Source organism: Eschrichtius robustus, chromosome 15, assembly GCF_028021215.1.
Source record: "Eschrichtius robustus isolate mEscRob2 chromosome 15, mEscRob2.pri, whole genome shotgun sequence".
NCBI classification, from domain to species: Eukaryota; Metazoa; Chordata; class Mammalia; order Artiodactyla; family Eschrichtiidae; genus Eschrichtius; species Eschrichtius robustus.
Genome location: NC_090838.1, coordinates 32,075,639 through 32,098,186, shown reverse-complemented (window position 1 = coordinate 32,098,186; position 22,548 = coordinate 32,075,639). Strand labels below are relative to the sequence as shown.

The following is a 22,548-nucleotide window of genomic DNA, read 5'->3' as shown; positions in this document are numbered from 1 at the left end:
AAAAAAGAGTTTCAAGAATTTACAACCCATTGAGGTAATATTTCCACAAATAAATTCACTGAAACAAAAATTCTTTAAACCAAAAACTGAAAGGGACAATAGCCTTATAAATTATCCAAAGCAGAGCTTCTGAACCCAGCCCATTTCTGGCCACATGGTTTTGTTCTCAGTTCCTCTTTGTTCTTGCCTGTTTGACAAAAAGCATGGCGTATCCTAGATGGAGTGGTAAAGTGTATGTAGTTATTTTTCTACAGCCCTTTCCTTCCCTATCTTCCTCCTTAGTCTGTTTTAGTATGTCCTTCCTATTCCTTTCATTCCTAACCTCTATCAGAATGAAAACAGTTTCATTACATCAGTTGTTCATGGATACTAATAGTCTGATTAAACCTTAGTATGAATGAATTTTCTGTGTTACCTGATATATTCAACTGTTTATCCTAATACGTAATGAAAGACCCTTTTCTCTGTTAAAGGAATTTTATGTATTAAGAGCATGCAAGAGAGAAAATATACTTTGAAGACATGGGAAGCTTAAAAATTATCCATCCATGTTTTCTCTTTTCCGGGTAGATGGTACCAGGGAGCCTGCCCCTGACTGATGAGGCCTGTTGCCAGTATTCTAGGATGTTAGACTTACAGTACAGTTCTACTTGCAGGCCTCCTTCACGACTTCTTGCTCTTCCCACTTTCCTTAAACTCCCTGAGCTACACGCCCCTATTTATTTCCATTCATCTTAACCCAGTTCTTTCTCTGTGTCTCTTCTTCGAGATTTCTATATGTATATTTTGTTTCTACGTTTGGCATTATCTCAATTAGTATTTTCGATGTTTTCTGTACTACAACTCTTACCAGATATGTTCAAAAACATTCTTATGCTTTCCATATACTTCCTCCTCCTGAGATTTCTGAGTAAGTTTTTGCTTCTCTAGACTACATTTTCAATATAAATAAAAGTTATAAATTGAAGCAGACATTCATGTACTTATTACAAATCAGGCACAGTGTTGTTTAACTAGAGAGATAAAGAGTAAGATACAGTCACTGCCCTCAAGGACCATCACCAATAGCGACTGGATTTTAAACTGTTATATGGGAATCCTCTTCTGTTAATGACTTATGCATATTGTTTAGTTATTGTTGGAAACTAAGTAGAAGTATTCACAATGTGTTGGTTTTCATATTTACTGAGGAAAAAATACAGAAGCATTTGTTTTCTTCCTGTCTTACTGCTCTTTCCACATTTCAAAGAGAATTATTTAAAATGTTTTACCTTATTAAAAATAGGACAGATTTTATCCATAGCATATCCCCAGGTGGGAATGCTCCCAGAGAGGGTGTTTGGAGAGTGTTCGTGAAGGAGTGTCTAGACCTCTGGGATGGGGGCACTCGGGCAGTCACGGGGAAGGAAGAATGTGGGAACAACAGGTGTGCACAGAGCTTCACGTTCCAGCCATGAGGACCACACTGCATCTTCTGACACTTTAAGACTAGTAGTTACGGGAGCCCCATTGCACCTGTTTATTTTCTCTGTCATTTATTTTCTTTAGCATTTACAGTGAGTTACCAGAGTAAAAAATAAATCAATTTCAGTAGTTTTTAGAGATACTAACAATAGCCATTTGGGAAGTATAATGGAAACACGGCCCATTTATAAGAGCAACAAAAATATAAAATATATTAAGAGTAGACTTAATAAAGTATGTGTTAAGACCAATACATTTTTTAAAAACCTTTTTATCGTGAAGAAGAACATTGCTAGTGCCTCAGACCTCCCCATGGCACCCCCTACAAGTCAGCTGCCTTGTTTTCCATTTTTACCATGTAAGCACGCACTTCTCAACATTAGCATTCATTTTACCTGATATTTCAACTGTATGCAAGTCGAATCATAAAGTACATATTCATTTGGGTCTCACTTCTGTGCAACATTATATTTGTGTAGTTGTTGGATATAGCCATAGTTTGTTCATTTTCGCTGCGGTCTAATTTCCCATTGTGTGAATGTGTCATCATTTTATCCATTCTACCATTGATAGGCATTTGGGTTACTTCCAGTTTTTGTTATTCTGAGCAGTGCAGCTTGTGAGTGTTTTTGCATGTCTCCTGTGCGTGCATGTAGTCATGTTCTCTAGAATGTATAACTAAGAGTGTTATTGCTGGGTTCCAAGAGATGTGTATCTCGGCATTAATAGGTATTGTAATTAACCATTGTGGTCACACCAATTTATACTCCCACCATCAGTGTTATGAGCATTTGTTTGCTCTTCTCTTAATAACCCTTATTATTGTCGTTCTTCTGGCGGGTGTGTATGATTATCTTGGTTTTATTCCCTGATTACTAATGAAGTTAATGTTTTCCTCTATTTTTCCAAACTTTCAGAGTGTGAATTTAGTCTCTTTGTAGCAAAATAAAAATAATTTTAAACTTACGTAAAATTAAAATCGGTTGCATTTTAACTAAGTTAATTTATTAAATAGAATCACTTGAAATACAGGGCTAAATTTCTCTTATTTGTGGTTGTTTTTCCCTTCTGTCCACACTTCTAAGGGGAATGTCTCTTGCTCATTAGCATTTCAGTTTTCTCATCCATGTTTGCTCAGCTGGATAAGAAGGCAGAGGAGTAGTACTGAAGCAGCCTGGGATTAGGAGACAGGAGACTCTGCCACACAGGGTGGGGGTCGGGGGGACCCTGGGCCAGCCACCCAGTTGCTGGATCTTAGTTTCCAACTCTGAAAAAAGAGGGTTGGACAGGTGATTTGGAAGTCTGTTTCACCCCAATATGCTAAAAATGTGTGGTTTTTAACTTAAAAAATTTTTGCAGTGCTTAACCTTAATTCTTTATAAAGATACTTCCTAATTTAGATTTTCTGCATACCCTGAGTTTCGGTGCGAAGAAGCAATCTTTATAGCAGAGAGTACTATTTTATATATTCTCATAAGACTAAAAATTCTTACTAGTGTTCTCATGAAATTTTTTTTGCTCTTGTTTTCCTTTGTTTAATATATTTTGTTTTTTTCTAGCACATAGATTTTCCTATACCGTGTCCACTTAGAATGTTTGAAATGCTGGTCGTTCCTGAACAGGAGTACCCTTTAGTTTGTGTTGGTGTCAGTAAAGGGAGAGACTTCAACCAGGTGGTTCGATTTGAAACAGTCAATCCAAATTCTACCTCTTCATGGTTTACAGAATCAGGTTTGTGATTTTTATTGAATTATTAAGTAATAAATTTACTATATCTTTCATTAGGCAAAAGCGGTGCATAGAAATCCAATCTTGAATAACTTATTAAACTGGAAAAAGAGAAGATGACTTGCTTTGAAATAGCTAATTTGTGTGACATTTATTTTATTTTTTAATTAATTTCTATTGGAGTATATATAGTTGCTTCACAATATTGTGTTAGCTTCTACTGCATAGCAAAATGAATCAGCCATGCATATGCATATATCCCCTCCATTTAGGACAGTACGGGGCATTAAGTAGCGTTCCCTGTGCTGTACAGCAGGGGTCCCTGACCCCTGGGCCATGGATGGGTACTGGTCAGTGGCCTGTTAGGAACCGGGCTGCACAGCAGGAGGTGAGTGGCAGGCAAGCGAGCGAAGGTTCATCTGCTGCTCCGCAGCGCTCACATTACCGCCTGAGCCGTCCTCCACCCCCGCCACCCCCTCCCGCCCCCGCAACCCGTCTGTACGTGGAAAAATTGTCCTCCACAAAACCGGTTCCTGGTGCCAAAAAGGTTGGGGACCGCTTCTATACAGTATGTTCCCATCAGTTGTCTCTACATAGTATCAACAGTGTATATGTGTCAATCCCAATTTCCCAGTTCCTCCCACCCCATCCCTTTCCCCTTTGGTATCCATACACTTATTCTCTATGTGTTTGACACATTTAAAACATACTAGTGGTTCCCAAACTTGAGTATGTGTCAGAATCACGTGGCTGGGTCCCACCCCCAGAGTTTTTCATATAGTAGATCTGGATTAGGGCCTGAGAATTTTCATTCTGTAAATTCCCAGGTGATGCTGATGATGTTAATACAGGGACCACACTTGGAGAACCACCATATATCTACAAACCTAGGCTAATAGAAAAGCTGATTTATATAAAAGTGAAAGCTGCATTAAGTATATTTTATTTTCCAGTATATTTTTGTAACTGATACAAGGGTGCTACCCAGTAACTTCAATAAATATTTTTAATGATTTGTAATTAGGATACAGATTATAAGTAAGCAGTAAAATACCTCCAAAGTATTTGAGGGTGCTTGAAAATAATTCTTTTATATGATTTATTTCCTTAAATTTTGATCTGCGTTGCCCAGTTGTAGCAGATCCTTCCTTCATAGTTTGCATCTTAGGAAATACCTCCAGTTAATGAGCTTTTTACAGAAATTTGATCATAGTTGAAACCTTCAGTTGTGTTGTTGCAGTCCATACACATTGGCAAAACTTGGGTTTCATGGTAAATAAATCTGATTAAACTTTCACACATAAAAAAAATGACCTTAAAGGCCATTTAATCTTTATTTTTAAAGCACTGCATTTGTTATGAAGCTTCTTTTGCATTTTTCTCTTTAAAAAATGACATTGTACAATGTTTTGCTGTAAAATAGACAGTGGCCATTTTAGAAGGTTATTTTTAAAGATCTTGCAAAGGCCCTTTGTTCAGAGTCTTTGGCGACTTAGGGAAATGTTAAAGAACCAATTTGCCAATAAATATTGATTAGTCAGGAGTTTGTTGGAAGCCTGAAAGAGTGTTCACAAAAGAAAAAAAATTGAGACTGAGTTTTTTTGGCATTGAAAAAAAATGATCACAGACATTCACAAAAGTCTAAAGACAGTTTCATGGCTTGCTGAATCCCAGGGGACTTGAAACAGCTTTCCTTTGAGGACACATTACCGAAGGAAAACATGGCCAGCCCTTGACAACATTACTGTGGCTTCTCTTTGGTGCCCCTAAGTTCTCTGTTAAATTCTCCCTTTAGACGCCCATCTTCCCTTTGGGACACGGGGTGAACTCCTGCTTTCTAATCTCTTCCTCCCTATTTAACAAGAAGGGATTGTTGGTTGATTAATATTTTATTTAGTGAATTTCAGTTGTCTTACTTCTCCTAAGCATTTTAATTTTAAATCCTTTTCTACTAATTGTTGAATGAAGGGCCTCATTTCCTGACAAAAGAATTTTGTCCCTTCCTTCCCAGTAACTTTTGATTATTTCTCTTACCATAATGAAATCCCTTTATTAGAAGCTAAACATGACAAATATAATTCATCTCTGGTTTTGAGATGATGAGACAGAGTAAGAGACAGAAAGTATGTTTAGGGTTTTGTATCAGCTGAAATTATAAGCTCGTGGTTTCCTAAACTCTGCTGCACATTGGAATCCGCCTGAGAAGCTTTTAGCACTCTTGATACCTCAAGTCACACACACGCTCGATTAAATAAGAATATCTGGGGCCAGCAGCTGGGTGTCAGCAGATCTCCAAATGATTCCAATGTTTGGGAACTAATTGTTATAAGCAATTTGTAAATCTCATTTTCCTGGCTTTCTATCTAGTAATGCTAGACTGGCTTCTTGACTAATTTTCACCAAAGATCTGGTTGGCCTGATGTACAGGATGCCTATTCCATATCCTTCCAACCCTGGTTAGTTACAGAAATACCAGGTCTAAAATACATGCGAAGGTCTGAAATACAGCCATCCATGGATTTATTAAGATTCTAAATACTGTGGGAAGTAGAAAACAGGCAAGCTAGACTTTGGATCAGACCCACTCTCCAGAAACAACGGCCTATAGTTGAGCAGTTTCAGGTTTGATGTTCATACAAAGCTTGGGATATCCTACTTTTTGCTTCCTGGGAAACTGTGTCATTTAAACACTTTCAGTTTGTGAAAACTTTCTTAAATCATTATTATAAAAATAGGGCCTCTATGCATTTTTATGGTGCCTCATACTTCTCAAAATACTTCAGTTTTTTTCTTAACTCATTTGGACCTGAAGTTATGTGTTTGACTCTCTGATTCATTCATTCAATAAATATTCATTGCATGTGCTAGGCACCACATATAATGACGTACACAGCACAGCCCCTGGCCTTCTAAGCTTAAAATCAGAAATTAATCATTGCCATAATATAGAAGATGAGACTCCTAATTTCACATATGAATAAAATAGTGGCATCACCAATAGTAATGACAATAGCTAACCCTCCATTAAGCACTCACTTAGTTTAGCTCTTGCATCAAATTTTGAATCCAAGCCGCCTGGCTTAACCACTACATATGTATAGTTAAAAATATATATCCGTTTCAAATTCAGTGATGTTCAGAATTCTTCTTTTTTTAATGTCTCTGCTTTAAATATTACTGTTTTCTGTAAGTTTTATCGAGTTTTTTGTGTTGTAGATACCCCACAGACAAGTGTTACTCATGTAACCCAACTGGAGAGAGATACCATTCTTGTATGCTTGGACTGTAAGTTTTTATTTGTGAATATCTTAGCTTAATGAGTTCTTTTTTATCTTAGTTTCTGAGTGACTTTTTTGCTTTCTAGGTTGTATAAAAATAGTAAATCTCCAAGGAAGATTAAAATCTAGCAGAAAATTATCATCAGAACTCACCTTTGATTTCCAGATTGAATCAATAGGTAAGCCAGAGTTTTGTGTTTCTTGTTTGATTGCATTATGAACTGCTTAAAATAATTTGTCTAATAATTATTTGAAATTATAAAAATATATTACTAAGGGCTCATTCTTTTAAATTGTAGGATGTAATGAATATGAGGTGAATATCAGTCTTTGCTTTTACACATTCTCTAAAATAATTTAACAACTGTGACATAATCTGTAAATAATGTTATTTTCCCTACAGATTTGGCATTTTCAAAATAAATGATTAAATGTCATTATTCATAACCTAGTTATGAATTTCCATTTTCTCCAGACTCCTGAAGAGTTCCCCTATAAGTACTTTAAAATTTAGTACTCAGTATAGTCTATTGTATTTTTGCTGTTGTAGCTCCTAATCAGAGATCCATAAGTATATGGAATTTCCTTCTTGCCGTTTTTACATTTTGCTTGATGAGTTTTTTCTGAAAACGGATTTCTTACACAATCAGTATTCTAAAGTGATTACATTCAGGAAAAATAAGGTGAAATGATCATACACAGTTTTTCTGGTGTCCTTTATCAGTAAAGATACTTGCATGTATATGCATTGGCGGACGGTAGGGCCAAGGACAGATAGTTCATTTGTCTTATTCTTGGTCCTATTTTTATTCTTTCTCCCAGTTAGAATGCCTCTCTCCCAACAAGCAAACACTGATGATAATAAGAAGTCAGTTTTGAGGGACATCTGCTCAAGATGTTAAAATGGATTCCATACTTAAAAACACATAGCCAGCTCAATAAAGAAGACAAAGAACAGAAACTCAAACTAGTATGCACTCCTGAGTGGTAAAGAAGACTGGCAGTGTCCCACAGGAGATGGGGAACCAGAGCCAGGCTTGTGGTTTGAGGCGCCTAGTAATCAAGACTCTCCCCACATAAGGCCTCGTGGTTTTATAGGGGATTTTTATCCACCGTTAAAAGAAGGAATAGTTCCTGTCCTATACAGACTGCTTCAGATTGTAGACAAAGAAGGAATGCAGAATAAATCAGTGTTTAACACCATTGATACTAAAATCAGTTAAATTATACAGAAAACAAAATTACCCAATCTCATGAAAATAGATTTTGGAAAATCTATATAAAATACTAGCAAATAGAATTCCATATCATCAAATAGTAGACTTTACCTCAGAAGAGCAAAGATGGTTCAACATCAGAAAATTTATTTATGTAATATAGCACATTAAAGATTAAAAGGGAAAAGTTATGTAACTCTTCAGTAGATGCACAAAAAGCATTCAGTAAAATCTGTCATTCATGATTTTTTTTTTAAAAAACAACTTTTTAGAAATTAGGAGTAGAAGGAAATGTCCTTCATCTAGCAAAGCCTATTAAAAGTATTGTGTTTAATGGTTAAACTAATTCCCATTAAGCTGGAGAATGAGATAAGGATGTTTGCTATCATCACATTTCAACATAGTCTCATTGGGCTATGAAAAGGGAACTATGGGGATTAGAAAGAAATAAGTAAAAAGTCCCTTTTTTGCTGATGGTATGAATATCTACTAGAATATACAACTCTAACCTGTTAGAACCAATAAGAAAATTCAGAGTTGCTAGATATGAGAAACACAGATGGATAGCTTTCTGATATGCCAGTAAGACATGTAATCAAACATATTTAAGACCATCATCTAGGAAATTCCAAATTATTGTTTAAAAGCATAAAAGAAGATTTAAACAAATGAACTGCACTGCATCCGTGGATAGAAACACTGAATATGGGAAAGATGTCAGTTCTTCACAAATTAATCCACACATTCAGTGCATTTGCAATAAAAACCCCAGTAAGGTATTTTCTGCCACTTGATAAGCTGATCTTAAAATTCATGTGGAAAAGCTAAAGGCCAAGAACAGTAAAATAGGCTTCCCTGGTGGCGCAGTGGTTGAGAATCTGCCTGCCAATGCAGGGGACACGGGTTCGAGCCCTGGTCTGGGAAGATCCCACATGCCACAGAGCAAGTAGGCCCGTGAGCCACAATTACTGAGCCTGCGCGTCTGGAGTCTGTGCTCTGCTACAAGAGAGGCTGCGAGAATGAGAGGCCCGCGCACCGCGATGAAGAGTCGCCCCCACTTGCCGCAACTAGAGAAAGCCCTCACACAGAAATGAAGACCCAACACAGCCATAAAAAATAAATAAATAATTTAAAAAAAAACAAAACAAAACAAAAAAACTTTAAGAACAGTAAAATAAATTTTGACGAATACTTGCCCTACTTGATATTGAAACTTACCATAAATCCATAGTGATTTAGACAGTGTGGGATCAACACAGGGAGAAATAGAAGAGTGGAACAGAAGAGAAGGCTCAGAAATAGACCTACGTGTAATTGGAAATTCACATCATATGTCAGTGGGGAAGTGATGTCCTGTTCAACAAATGATGCTAGTACAATTGGTTATCTGCAGGAAACAAAATCAGATTTTTTCCTCACTGAATACACACAAAAATATATATTAAATATGTAAATACAAAAAGCAAAACTAGAATTTTTAGAAGGCACATATGCCTGTATCCCAGTAATTCTATTGCTAGGTGTCTACCCCAGAGAAAATTTTGTACATGTATTTAAGAAGAGGTACAAGAATGTTTATTGCAGCATTTTTGTAACAAAAAAATTAGAAACATCATTTGGTTCATCATACCAAATGTATGAAAGTTGGAAACATCCAATATAAAGTTTACACTGATAATGTGAACTTACTGTGTTGTAATAGTAAAAACATGCATGAGAACAACAAATACCAAGTATGTAACAGCGGTTATCTCAGGGAGGAAGGAGAGGTTAGAATACAACTAGAGTAGGAGTTTATAGGGATGCTGGCTGTATTCATTTTCATTTAAAACAAAAAGCAAATATGGCAAAATGTTAGGATTTGAGAGTTAAATGGTGGATACATGTGTTTTTAGGCTATTCTCGTATTTTTCTATATGTTTGAAATATTTTATCAAAACAAAAATTTCTATAGCAAAAAATATTTTCAGTGAATTTTCTTTTTCTTACCAGAAAGATGAGTCAGGTCTGTATAGTATTTATGCTGTATAGTATATACTGTGTAGTTCTAGGCAGTATGGTAAAGATGCCATTGTAAATATGGAATGACTAACACTAGTTATTAATTGAAATATTGTTATGCAAGGTAGAAAGAGGGATGAAATAATGCTTATCAGTTGAACTCTTGTACTATTAACAGTAACTGAGCTGTTCTTGCCTGCTAGTTTGCCTACAGGACAGTGTGCTAGCTTTCTGGAAACATGGAATGCAAGGTAGAAGTTTTAGATCTAATGAGGTAAGTAATCTTTTAAAAAATTATGTCCATTAAATGGTCATGAAGCATTATCAAATTCTACATCACACAGTATTCTTTAACTTTGGAAAATTCCTGATTGATGCAAGGAATACTTGATTTGCTAATTTTATTGATATTTTCTGTATTCAATCTAGTGATAAAATTAATGGCGCATACTTTATAGCAACCTCTCTCTGTCCATTCAGTCAAACAGTTTCAGTGCATATTTTATGTGCTTCCAGATAATCACCCTTATATTCAGAACAAGAACTTCCTAAATACTGCTAAAAGTGAGCCAACTCTGATTTTCTTTCAACTTTTCCCAGGCCGTCACCTGGAACAAGAGTGCTGATGCAGGCTCTCTCTGTCTTGAAGCACCTTTTCTACTTTGTATTTCAGAAATAATGACCAATGTAGACAATAAGTAAAGGGTTCCACATTTCTCTTGCAGCCACCTTGCCTATTTCTGGTATCCTTATCTCCTTAGTCCTTCCTACCTTAATTTAACTCCAGGAATAATTGAACTCCAAGTCATATGACGTATTTAAATCAGTTCATCATTTATGCCAGAAAGTGCTGGGGTTATAAGCATGAACAAGACTTGGTACTTGCCCCCTAGAATATTACAGGCAAGTAAAATCATCCTAAGTTCTTTCAATAACCCCAAGCCAGTCTCCGTAGTAACTTTTACTTGAGCATTGGAGGGAAGGGAAAACATTAGGTGCCTCAAGCAAGAAAATAGCTCATTTGTGTTTTAAACTGTCGTTCGTTAAGATCAGAGCATTTCTTCTAACCAGTAAACAGTATAGCAGAATGATCATGAGCGTGGGTTCCTGAGGAGACACCCGGGTTCAGTCTCAACTCTGCTGTTCAGTAACTGTGTGACCTTGACATATCACTTAACTTCTCTTTGCCTGTATTTTTTCATCTGTGAATTGAGGATAACAGCATAGTACTTATTTCATAGGGTTGCTAAGATTAAACAAGAGGAAGTACGTGATGTGCTTGGCACAATGCCTGGCCTATAGTAAGTATTCAAGAAAGGTGGCTGCCAGTGTGTTTCTTTTTTTTTAAGATTTTTTTTTTGTTTTAACGTGGACCACTTTTACAGTCTTTAATTTGTTACAATATTCCTTCCGTTTTATGTTTCGGTTTTTTGGCCACAAGGCATGTGAGATCTTAGCTCCCCAACCAGGGATCGAACCCGTACCCCCTGCCTTGGAAGGCGAAGTCTTTAACCACTGGGCCGCCAGGGAAGTCCCCTGCCAGTATGTTTCTAAGAGTAATTCCCTCAAGAGGGCTCACCTCTCAGGAAGATTTTTTTTTTTAAATCACCTGAGGGAATGGAGCCTGGAGATAAGAATAGTCAACAGCTAATAAACACCAGGCAGAGAAAGAAAGGCATCACAGGATACAAGAGAATGGTTTAAAAAAGATAGTTTGCCCAAACAATCACCTGAGGGGCTTTTTCACACTACATAAGCAGCCCTTACTAAATACAGCCTCTCCAAAAATGCTATGTCCTTCAAGTAGGCAAATCCCAAAATATTGAACACTTTGAAGATCGTGATGATGAACCATTACTACTGAAGTGAGCGTGTTGTATCCTTCAGGTGTGCTAAGTTACAAAAGAAATCAAGAATCACTGACTGCTGTTTCCAGAATAATTTCAAAGTCAAATTGTTTTTTCAGCCTACCGAATTTTGGGGAGAAGCTACTGCCATTAAAATTGGGAATGTTTTGCTTTCAGTAAGCAATAAACAATGGGTTTCTCTTTCTCCTGTAGACTTAGTCTTAACTCCCCAACTGGTAATTGGTCACACTGAGGACTTCTTTAAGGACATATGCCATGAGAAAATATTATTTCAGGAGACTTGGAAAGAAATGGGAAAGAGAATTGTTATCAGCTGAGCATTTCCTTAGCTAGGCATTGTACCCATTAATACTTACAAGAATACTGCAAGATACCACTGCAAAGTAGACATTGTCTATCCCATTTTGCAGAAGGTAAAACCATTTCCAACAAATTACATACCTCGCGCAATTGTCACAGCTAGTAAGTGGGAGACCTGGGATTTAAACTGGAGTCATGAGTTTGTCCCATCATACCACACTGCAGCCTTTTAAGTGAAATGACCAGACCTAAGTGGCTTACTGCTGCAAGAGTCTTGCTATTAGCATTAAGGTAACTGACAGGAGGTTTCTGATAAATAAAACGGACTAGGTGCTTTGCTTTTAACTTTTTCCGTTGAAGTCTATATGCCAGCAAATGGTTTACTACTCTCATGTTTTATGATTGATTCAAAATTAGCCACATTTTTCCTAGACTAACAAATGGATGCACTTATGTGCTGATTTAACAAGTTAACGGTCATACAAGGATCTATTTCCATCTTAGGAATTATGCTTCTTTTCTATAGAGTTATAAATAAAATGCCCATATAAAATTTTGTGCCTTTCATTTCAGAAATTAAATTGATATTTTAATTGAACAGGTAACACAAGAAATTTCAGATAGCACGAGAATTTTCAGACTGCTTGGATCTGACAGGTATGAAAAGGAGTTGTATTAAATACATAGTTCTAAACATGTTTTATAAATCCAACATGAAACTGGTTTCTTTTTCAAGAGAATTGAAATTTCTACAGTAATATATTCAACATTATATTTTTCATAATATAAGAATTCGCCGGTCAGAAAGTTATGAAACCTTTGAGAATGTGCCTGGTCTTCCAGGTACCAAGAATATATAGATCTGTCAGTACTACTTTTGCATTAAACGTAATATCTAAAGTATGATTTATAGGACAAGAAAGAGGAGATACCATATGCTAGCAAACAGAAAAGTTTTCAGTTTTAGTACCAATAGGATTTGGAGTTCTATTCTGATTTACTTTCTGATTCTTGAACTACAGATTGTTTTTAGAATTCATGATAAGAATTAAGTTCCCCCAACTTATTCCTAGTACAGATTTTACCCCTCTGACTCTTAGGACAGCACTGGCTTAGAGGTGGGAGGTGGTGGGCAACAAAGGTGTACTTCCCAGAGCTGGAGCTGACTCTTCAATCGTAGTGATTTGCACATGGTTTCTGCCCACATATCAGATAAGGAGCATTTATTAGAGGCATACAATGAAGAAGCAGTGGAAGAATTTTCTGCTAACATTAGTTTTCAAGAATAACTTTGTTTTGTTATATGTTTTTTGTTTGTTTTTTGTTATTTTAGGGTCGTGGTTTTGGAAAGTAGGCCAACCGACAACCCCACAGCAAATAGCAATTTATACATCCTCGCGGGTCATGAAAACAGTTACTGAGAAATGCTGTGCTTTGACAGTTAACTCTAGAGAGAAAGAACACTACCACTGCAACATTAACGGATGCTTGAACCTGTACAAAAGCTGCAGTTACCTGGCTTCAGTTACTTGTAATTTATTGTGGCATGAGACAAGATGGGGAAATTTTTTGTTTTAAGTGGTATGGATATATTTAGCATATTGAACCACACAAGTGCTTAATTCACTGTTATGTAATCTTTGTACATATAGGCAGTATTTTTCTGTGAAACTTCATATTGCTGAAGACATACACTAAGAATTTATGTAGATAATGTATTTTATGAGATGTACAAGTTAAGTGTCTTATCTGTACAGATGTAAATGTTGATGAAAATGCAATTGGGATTAATATTTTAAGAATCCTTTAGTATATTCTTGGGTGCGGCTATATTACAAAATGGGATGCTGGCAATGAAACCGTACATTTAACACTATTGTATTTTTATTATATGTAATTTAGTAACATGAAGATAAATCTTGTAACTTTTAAAATTGTAATGGAGGCTGTAATCATTTTATAATCTTGTTTTTAATTTTAATGCAAGTACACTGGTGTGTTTATATTTGCACAAAGTATTGATATGTGATGATGTGTTAAGTCACAAAAGTAAGCTGTGACCTTGTCAATATGCATTCGGCTCCCCAGCATCTTTCTAAAACGTATTTGGATTGTTTTCTATGTGAAACAAACCAATTAACCCCCTGTTGTAGTAACTGGTCTTTTTATATTTCAGCAGAATCCTGTAAGATTGCTTGTCTGTGCTTAAAAACAATACCTTCGAAAAAATTTTTGAATCACAGAATAGCGGTACCGTGACGTACGTAGCACTGCAGTTGTCTGAATTACAGTATGCACAAAGTATAAGTTAGCATTATCAAAGAGTCCACGCTAAACGTTTCTTATAATCACTTTGAAGAACTATAACATTCCAAAGAGCGAAGTGGTTCAAATTTCTAGTGGGATTTTTACTTTTGTTGGCCTTATTTTATGATCATTTTCATGTTTCTTTTGATTTAGAGTATTAACACTTGGCCAAAATAATTTAGTTACTACCTCATATAAACAATATAATGGTTACTACACATCACAGGAACTTAGTTTTGGTTAAAGTCATTTTTGATTGCTTTTTTCCAGTGGAATATGTATATACCAAGTTTTAGAAAAATGCACACTTTGGCTCTTTTTTGGTATATGTTCTTTATATTTTAATGTGAATATATACACAACAAACTAAATTGTGATTTATGTTCTTCATTTATTTTAATTGACAATGCTTTTAAATATGTTCCTGATTGTACATAGTGTAAAATAAACATGTTTTTTAACATGCTGTTGTATAGTAGCTTGTCATCTGGCTTAATCTGTATATAGTAAGACTAAGACATATTAAGGAGAAAAAGTTTTTTTAATTATTCTAAAATCCTTAAGTAACCATTCTGATCCTTCAGATCTTGATTTTTTATTTGATCTGTCTCCTCAATTTCATAAAGGGGTAATTTTCCCACATTTGTGAAAAGGGCATCTTTTGTAGAATCTTCAGTTTCCTGATCAGGAAAATTAGTGAAACATTCATAATCTTTTGGTTAGAGCAGGGATCGGCAAACTGCATTCCTCAGCCCAATCCTGCTTAATGCCTATTTTTATATAAATGAATTTTATTGGAACAAATTCGTTTGCATGTTGTCTATAGCTGCTTTTGCAAAAAATACAGTTTTCCCAAAAAAACTATATTACCCACAGAGCCTAAAATATTTACCATCTGACCCTTTATAGAAAGAATTTGCTGACTCCTGGGTTAGAGAAAGGAAGGGAGAATGCAGTTCTGGAGGCAAGGAGGGGAAGATTATATGTGGGAAAAACTGGGTTGGGGATCACGAGGTGACATTTCTACTCTTTGTTAATGCTCCTGCCTGTTGTTATGACCTTGGATAATTAACTCCAGAACAGTTTCCTTATCTAAAAATGTGACTTCTAAATCATACAGTTGTTAATAATCATAGCAGTTGTGTACATTTATCACTCTGCCTAAATGCATTCTGACTAATCTTAGCATTAATAACTGAATAATGACTGTTTTAAAAACACATCTTTATCAGTATAACATTATCAGTTTTTTGAAAAACAGACTCATGGAAAAGATTTTCAAGAAATCAATATTCTGTCCTTGGCATTTATTGACAAGGTTGTTGATCCTTTTTCTGGGCCACTGTTTTTTCTAGTTTCCAAGTCCTATAAATTATATAAAGGGTCACATTAACTGTCAAGCATTTCAAAATATTTCCAGAAGATAACGTATACAACTGGTTGTGTGTTATGTATACAGACCCCTGGAATCAGTCTTTGAGAGAGAGGCCCAGTAACCCATGTTTCTATAAAGTTGTACAAATGATTTTAATGTGCAGCTCTTCATGAGAACCACTGGCCCGACAATGAATTTAAATCAGTGTTTCTGAGTGTGGTCCAAGTATCACTTGCCTCAGAATAATCTTTGATGACACTTAAGAATGCAATAAGAATGCACCCACTAACTTCTGATTGAGGATCTTTATTCACTGAAAAGGAAGAGAGCCACTGACTGAAATGTTGGAAGAGATCTGTTTCATCTTCATTGAAGTTTAAAGCTGTCTGTCTTGTTAGCTAGTTTCTTAGACATTGGTGTTGAGAAGAAGGAGATCAATTGTTTCTGGGCCTTATTGGCAACATTCATCTTGCTAGTATGTCCCCAGTTTCAGTAGAGACCAGGAAATAAAGGATAGGTATCCCTTTTCACCATTACTAGAGAAAGGATAAAAGTGTGCTATACAAAATATAATAATAAGTGCCCAATGCCTGTGTTTGTGCTGTTCCACATGCTTTGCATAGATTCTCCCACTGAAGTCCCAGAACAGCCCAATGAGGTAGGTAGGTATTGTTAACACCATTTTACAGATGAAGAAACGAAGGCACAGAAAGATTAAAAAACTTGCCCAAGAATATAGCCGGGAAGTAGTAGAGCTAGGACTTGAACCTAGGCACTCAGTTCAAAGTGTGTACTCTTAACTACTGTGCTAAACTATGTACTACACAGAATATATGCAGTATATTCACTACCCTCTAAAATATACTCTAGCATTTCTCCCCTGAAATTAGACTTATTTTCTCCAGGAGTTGGATTTCAAATTCTGATTTTCACTGTCTCTTTGCAGCAAGAGAAATTAACTCTCTGTCTTAATTTTTCACTTTATCAAAAAGGATTTTCCTTATTCAAAGTGCTTTGTATAAGAATAAAAGGATTTGCATATAATTAATTTTACAATTAAAGCTTATGAAATACATCTAGTCAAAACTCATTACAAAGACTTTCTTTTAGTTTGCTCTTATGAGATAATTATTTAACCTAACATACATTGATCATTTACAGTGGTTCCAAGCTCTTTACTGGCACTGGGGAAAAGATGGAAAATCATCATTCCCAGTATTCCAAGAGCACACTTGGATGAACAAAGATAGATTTAAAGAACAATGCAAAAGGCTGTGCCTAATTCTGGTTTGGGAAAAGGAAAGCCTTTGTGCAGAACGTTGTATATAAGCCAAGTGGTTGAGAGATGAAGAGGAGTGTATCAAGTGCAGAAAAAAATCAGGGTAGGGAGCTGTAGGCTAGACTAAGGCATATGCAAAAATGCTGCTTGTTCAAGGAATAGTGACGTTCAATGCAGCTGAGCTTAGAGTGTGTGGAGCAGAGTAACAAGGCATGAAGCTAGAAAATAGGGATGGGCCTGATTGTGAAGAGCTTTCTAATGAGAAGAGTAGCTCTAATAGTCAACAGTTATGGAAACTGCAGAGATCAAATACCATGAAGATGAAAATAGCTGTTGGCAAAAAATAATAATAATAATAAGGGGGAGGGACTTCCCTGGCGGTCCAGTGGGTAAGACTGCGCTTCCAATGCAGGGGATGCAGGTTCGATCCCTGGTGGAGGAACTAGGATCCCACATGCTGCGTGGTGCCGTCAAAAAAAAAAAGAAAGAAAAAAAATAGCCATTGGATTTGTACCTAAGGTTATGTGATCTCTTGTATCCTTACTGAGAAAGTTACCTAAATAGCATGATGAGGGCAAAAATGATAGAGAAATAAGTTGATGTTAAGTTTACCTGGGAGTATGTTTGGTCTTGAAGGAGGTAAAGGTTTCTGTTTTTGTTTTTATCTCTGTTTCTTTGTTTCTAAAGATGGGCAGAGATTAGAACATATTTCTAAGCAAATGAAGGAAATGGAGAATTGAAGATAGATGACAAAAAGGGAGAAGCGTTACCTCTGAGGGAAGAGGGGAAGTATCGACATCCTAAATCTGGGCATGATGGAGAGCATTTTACTGATGCTAAACAAAGTGTGTATGTGCTCATTAACAACAGAGATAGTGTTTCCAAGTTCCTCTTGGAAACAAGAAGGGTAGACTTTGGCAAAAATTATCTATTCCATTGTTAATACCTATACCTCCATATAGCATTCATCACATTACTTGTTTGCTTGACTTGATTCCCCACTGGGTGGCAAGCATGTCTCTCACTCTGAATCAGCCCCACATTAACTAGTACGATGCTTGCTGAATTATGAAAATGGCAGCAGTGCACCACAGGTAATACATAAAACTGCTTGTTAGCAAAAAGCCGACAGAAGTCTGCTGGAAAGCTATTTGGACACTAAGGCGGAACCGAAGAGTAATGATTAATAATAGAGGATCTGGCCACCCGAAGGTCTCTGCCCAGGCAGGGAAACGAACTTCTGTAACTTCAACGTTTACATTTGCTTAATTTTAGTGCTCCCGAGGCCTTGGATAGGAACAGGACTTGGTATAATCACAGTGTTGCGGAAAAGTGGTTAAAACGTTTCCCGAGTGCCTCCTTCAGGGCACCTTAAAAGGGTTCTCGGAGGAGAAACTGCTGCTGCGTTCATACTCTGCTGTTAAGGGCTGGCCCAAAGGTGACCCGCCGAGATGCTGAACCGGGGCCGCGGGAACCGGCTCCGGAAGCCGCCCTGCCCCGCGCGGCCTGAGCGTCCGGTTGCCAGGGAGACGCCGCGGCGGTGGCGCACGGGAGTCGCTGCGCCGGCAGCGCTGCCTGCGACTGCGCCCCGCGCTGGAGTCGGGCTGAAGGGGCTGCTCGAGACTGTGTCGCCGTCGCCCTGTCCGCGCCGTAAGTGCGGCGGCCGGCGGGCGGGGTCCGGCTGTGAGGAGGGTCGGCGCCGGGGGTGATGGAGAGAGAAGTGGAGTCTGGAGGGAGGCTCCCAGAGAAGGGAAAGTTCCCTGAGAGAAGCGGAGCCGTGCAGCCTTGCGTTCGAACGGCGGCCTCTGGAGGGACAGGCAGGGGTGGGGGGAGGGGCTAGAGGTGACAGTGACTCCCGCTGGCCGCACGACCCACCCGATGCGGGCCCCTGGGGAGCGGAGCGGCTGCGCTGGAGACCCCTGTGTAGCCGAGAAGCTGCACTGTCATTAAATGTAGGGTCAAGACTAGTTTAGAGGCCTGGAAATCAAGTGGCTTATGCCAGACGTCCAGCTGTTATGTGTTCACATGAAATGTGAGGCTTTTAAGCAAAATTAGTTTCTTGTATTATGTAAATTATATGGACTTTGGTTTTCTAGGGTTGCTTTTAGTTAATCCGATTGTACTATCACTAGGACAAGTTTACAAACACGTGTGTGTACTTTTGAAGTTCTGCGATTCAGTATTATGTTTATAAAACAGATGCAGAATGGTTTTATAGCCCATCTTCCTGGTCAATTTTATTAAATATAATTGCATGTTTGGTTGCGCTGGAAACAATAATAACAACAACATAGCAGACTGACTTTTAGCCTGTAGAATCTGTAACTGGTCTGGCCTGGTCTTGAAAAGGTCTCCTTACCCCCCCCCCCCCGCCCCATTCCTAACGCCACTATTTACACAAGTTTCCTCTAAACTTGTAGATTAGGAAATTAATGTGTTTTTTCACCCCATTTCCTCTCCCTTTCTTAATTTTGTTTTTCTTCTCTCAGTGTATTCTTTAAAGGCTGGCTAGAGCCCTCATGACCCGCTTTTGTGATACAATCGTGGAAAATAATCTGCCTTCAAGTGTTTTCTCGGTTTCTATGTGCATCCTTTTGCAAATCCTCAAGACTAAGGAAGTTAAATAGAAAATTTTCAAAGAATTTAATAATCCACTCAATTATCTATTTTATCTATCTTCCTATATTCACCAATCGGCCCAAGTCTATACCTGCTTTTGCCTTTGTACACAGAAGTTCGTTAACTTAATACTCAAATATTTGGTAAATTCTGAAGTCAGGAGGCCCTGTAGCCGAGAGGTACATAGGTTCAGACTGAAGGTGACTAATGATTAGGAAAAATATTTTCTTTTTTTTTTATTTTCATCTATTCCCTGCAAGTAGCTATCTCACTGTTTCATCGTGATTTCCTGACCAGGTACTATTTTAACAATCAAAATGTATTACTGCCTTTGCTTAAAGAAGAAAGATACATATTTAGTGGGAAGGTTAGAGAATAAAACTATGGTAGGATTACAACAGACAGGTTGAGCACCTACTATGTGCCAGACAGTGGGCAAACAAGGCACATCAGGTATAATAAATGTGTAAAAAAGGAGTGGGGGAACTTAACTCAGTATGTGTGGAGAGAAAGAGCTTGCCTTTGGGGATTGGGAAGGGCTAAGCAGAAAAGACACTTGAGTTGAACTGCAAAAGATGAAGAGGATTTCGAGGTCAAACCTTCCAAGCAGCGGTTGGTATACGTAGAGACTTAGAGACTTGAAAGTGTTTGAGGAAGAATCTGAGAAGCACTGAGGGAAAGGTCCTTTGGGACCAGGGTGGAAAGGACTGTAAATATCATACTACAGTTTGAACTTTATTCTGTGGCAGTAGAGGCCATAGCCATTTTTGAGGAAGGATGATATCTGATTATACTGAGGACTGAGAAAGATGTTTTTGTTTTAATTGAAATATGCAGAAAAAAAAGTGATTCGAAACTTTAGTCCCACTATCTATAGGTTTTTGTTGTTTTTTTTTTTTAATTTTATTTATTTATTTATTTATTTATTTATGTCTGTGTTGGGTCTTCGTTTCTGTGCGAGGGCTTCCTCTAGTTGCGGCAAGCAGGGGCCACTCTTCATCGCGGTGCGTGGGCCTCTCACTATCGCGGCCTCTCTTGTTGCGGAGCACAGGCTCCAGACGCGCAGGCTCAGCAATTGTGGCTCACGGGCCTAGCCGCTCCGCGACATGTGGGATCTTCCCAGACCAGGGCTCGAACCCGTGTCCCCTGCATTGGCAGGCAGATTCTCAACCACTGCGCCACCAGGGAAGCCCTATAGGTTTTTAAAATAGCTCTGTTTTGATATAATAATTTCAAAACTGCAAGCATAGTACAATTAACTCCCATAAATTTACATTCATTAATTGTTTACATTTTGCTCATTTCCTTTCTCTCTGTCTCTGGGTGTATAAATATATATATGCATATTAATTTTTCTGTACCGTTTGAGGGTAAGTTGCAGACATCATGTCCCTTTATCCTTAAATAGTTCAGTGTATATTTCCTAAGAACTAGGACACTTACATAACCACAGTAAAGATTACCAAAATCAGGAAATTTGATATCTGATCCACAGTCAATATTTAGGTTTCGCCAGTTATCCCAGTATGATTCTTTATAGTTCTTTTTTTCCCCATTCCAGGATCAAACCCCAGATCCACATTACATTGCATTTTCACATCTCTTCAGTACTGTTCGGTCTGGAACAGTACTTTGACCTTTGTCTTTTATTTGTTAAGAACACAGACAAATTATTGGTAGAGTGGTCCTCGATTTGGCTTTGTCTACTGTTTCCTCATAATTATATTCAGGTTTTGCATTTTTGGCAGAAATATCACAGAGGAGATCCTGTGTCCTTCTCAGTGGCTCATTTGACTCTTCTAGCAATTGCATGTAAATGGAATCACATAATATGTGTTTTTTGTGTGTGTGTGGCTTTTCTCAGATAGCATTATATATATATTTTTTAATGTTTATCACATTATAGCATGTATCAGTACTTTGTTCCTTTCTATTTTATTTTAATTTTTATTGGAGTATAATTGGTTTACAATGTTGTGTTAGTTTCTTTGTTCCTTTCTATTGCTGAATAGTATTTCATTGCATGGACAGTCATTCATCAGTTGATGGACATTGGTTTGCTTTCAGTTTGGGGCTCTTATGAATAATGATACTATAAATATTTTGGGAATTCCCTAGTGGTTCAGTGTTTAGGACTCAGCACTTTCACTGTTGGGGCCCGGGTTCAATCCCTGGTCAGAGAACTAAGATCCCGCAAGCCACCGGGCCAAAAAATATATATATTGATATATATTTGCAAACATGTCTTTGTGCAGACGTATTTTTTAATTTTTCCTAGATAGATACTGAACAGTAGAATTGCTGTTTACATTTAACTTTTAAGATATTACCAAATTGTTTTGCAATGGGACTGGGCCATTTTACATTCCCACCATTAATGTAAGAGTTCCAATTTCTACATATCCTTATCAATACTTGATATTGTCAGTTTTGTGGATTTTAGCCATTCTAGTGGGTATGTAGTGGTTTCTTATTGTGGCTTTACTTATTTATTTATTTATTGGCCACGCCACATGGCCTGTGGGAGTTTAGTTCCCCAACCAGTGATCGAACCTGCACCCCATGCAGTGGAAGCGCAGAGTCTTAACCACTGGACCGCCAGGGAAGTCCCATTATTGTAGTTTTAATTTATATTTTCCTTGGCTAATAGCATCCTTTCATGTGCTTATTAGGCATTTGTGCATCTTGTTTGCTGAAATGTTTATTCAAATCTTTTGTCCATTTTTAAATTGGATTGTTTGACTTCCTACTGAGTTGTATGAGTGCTTTATGTTTTCTGGATACAAATCTTTTATCAGATATATGATTTGCTAATATATTTTATTCCGTCTGTGGCTTGTCTTCATTCTCTTAATGGAACATTTTTTTTTTTGAAAAGCAAAAGATTTTAATTTTGATGAATTCTGCTTTATCAATTTTTTCCTTTATGGATCATGCTTTTGTTGTCATATCTTAGATATCTTTGCTTAATGAGATTACAAAGATATTTTCCCATGTTTTTTCCTAGAAGTTGTATAGTTTTAGCTCTTATATTTTGGTCTGTGATCCATTTTGAGTTAATATTGGTATATTGTGTGAAGTAGCTATCTAAGATTTTTGGGTTTTATTTTTG

General features: G+C 37.2%; 2 protein-coding genes across 4 annotated transcripts in view; both read left to right on the top strand.

Annotated features, from left to right (window-relative positions):
- Window positions 1–14,472, top strand: part of MAP4K3 (mitogen-activated protein kinase kinase kinase kinase 3) — a 199,060-nt gene extending 184,588 nt beyond the window's left edge. For both annotated transcript variants that reach the window (XM_068563911.1, XM_068563912.1), the window contains 6 exons: window positions 3,024–3,195; window positions 6,409–6,477; window positions 6,557–6,649; window positions 9,892–9,962; window positions 12,458–12,513; window positions 13,190–14,472. In XM_068563911.1, the coding sequence (XP_068420012.1) occupies window positions 3,024–3,195; window positions 6,409–6,477; window positions 6,557–6,649; window positions 9,892–9,962; window positions 12,458–12,513; window positions 13,190–13,277 (549 nt within the window). In that variant the 3' untranslated portion in view covers window positions 13,278–14,472. The remainder of the gene's footprint in view (window positions 1–3,023; window positions 3,196–6,408; window positions 6,478–6,556; window positions 6,650–9,891; window positions 9,963–12,457; window positions 12,514–13,189) is intronic.
- A 3,926-nt stretch (window positions 14,473–18,398) lies between these two features.
- Window positions 18,399–22,548, top strand: part of CDKL4 (cyclin dependent kinase like 4) — a 49,748-nt gene continuing 45,598 nt past the window's right edge. For both annotated transcript variants that reach the window (XM_068564511.1, XM_068564510.1), the window contains exon 1: window positions 18,399–18,467. The gene's annotated coding sequence lies outside the window, so the exon portion shown is untranslated. The remainder of the gene's footprint in view (window positions 18,468–22,548) is intronic.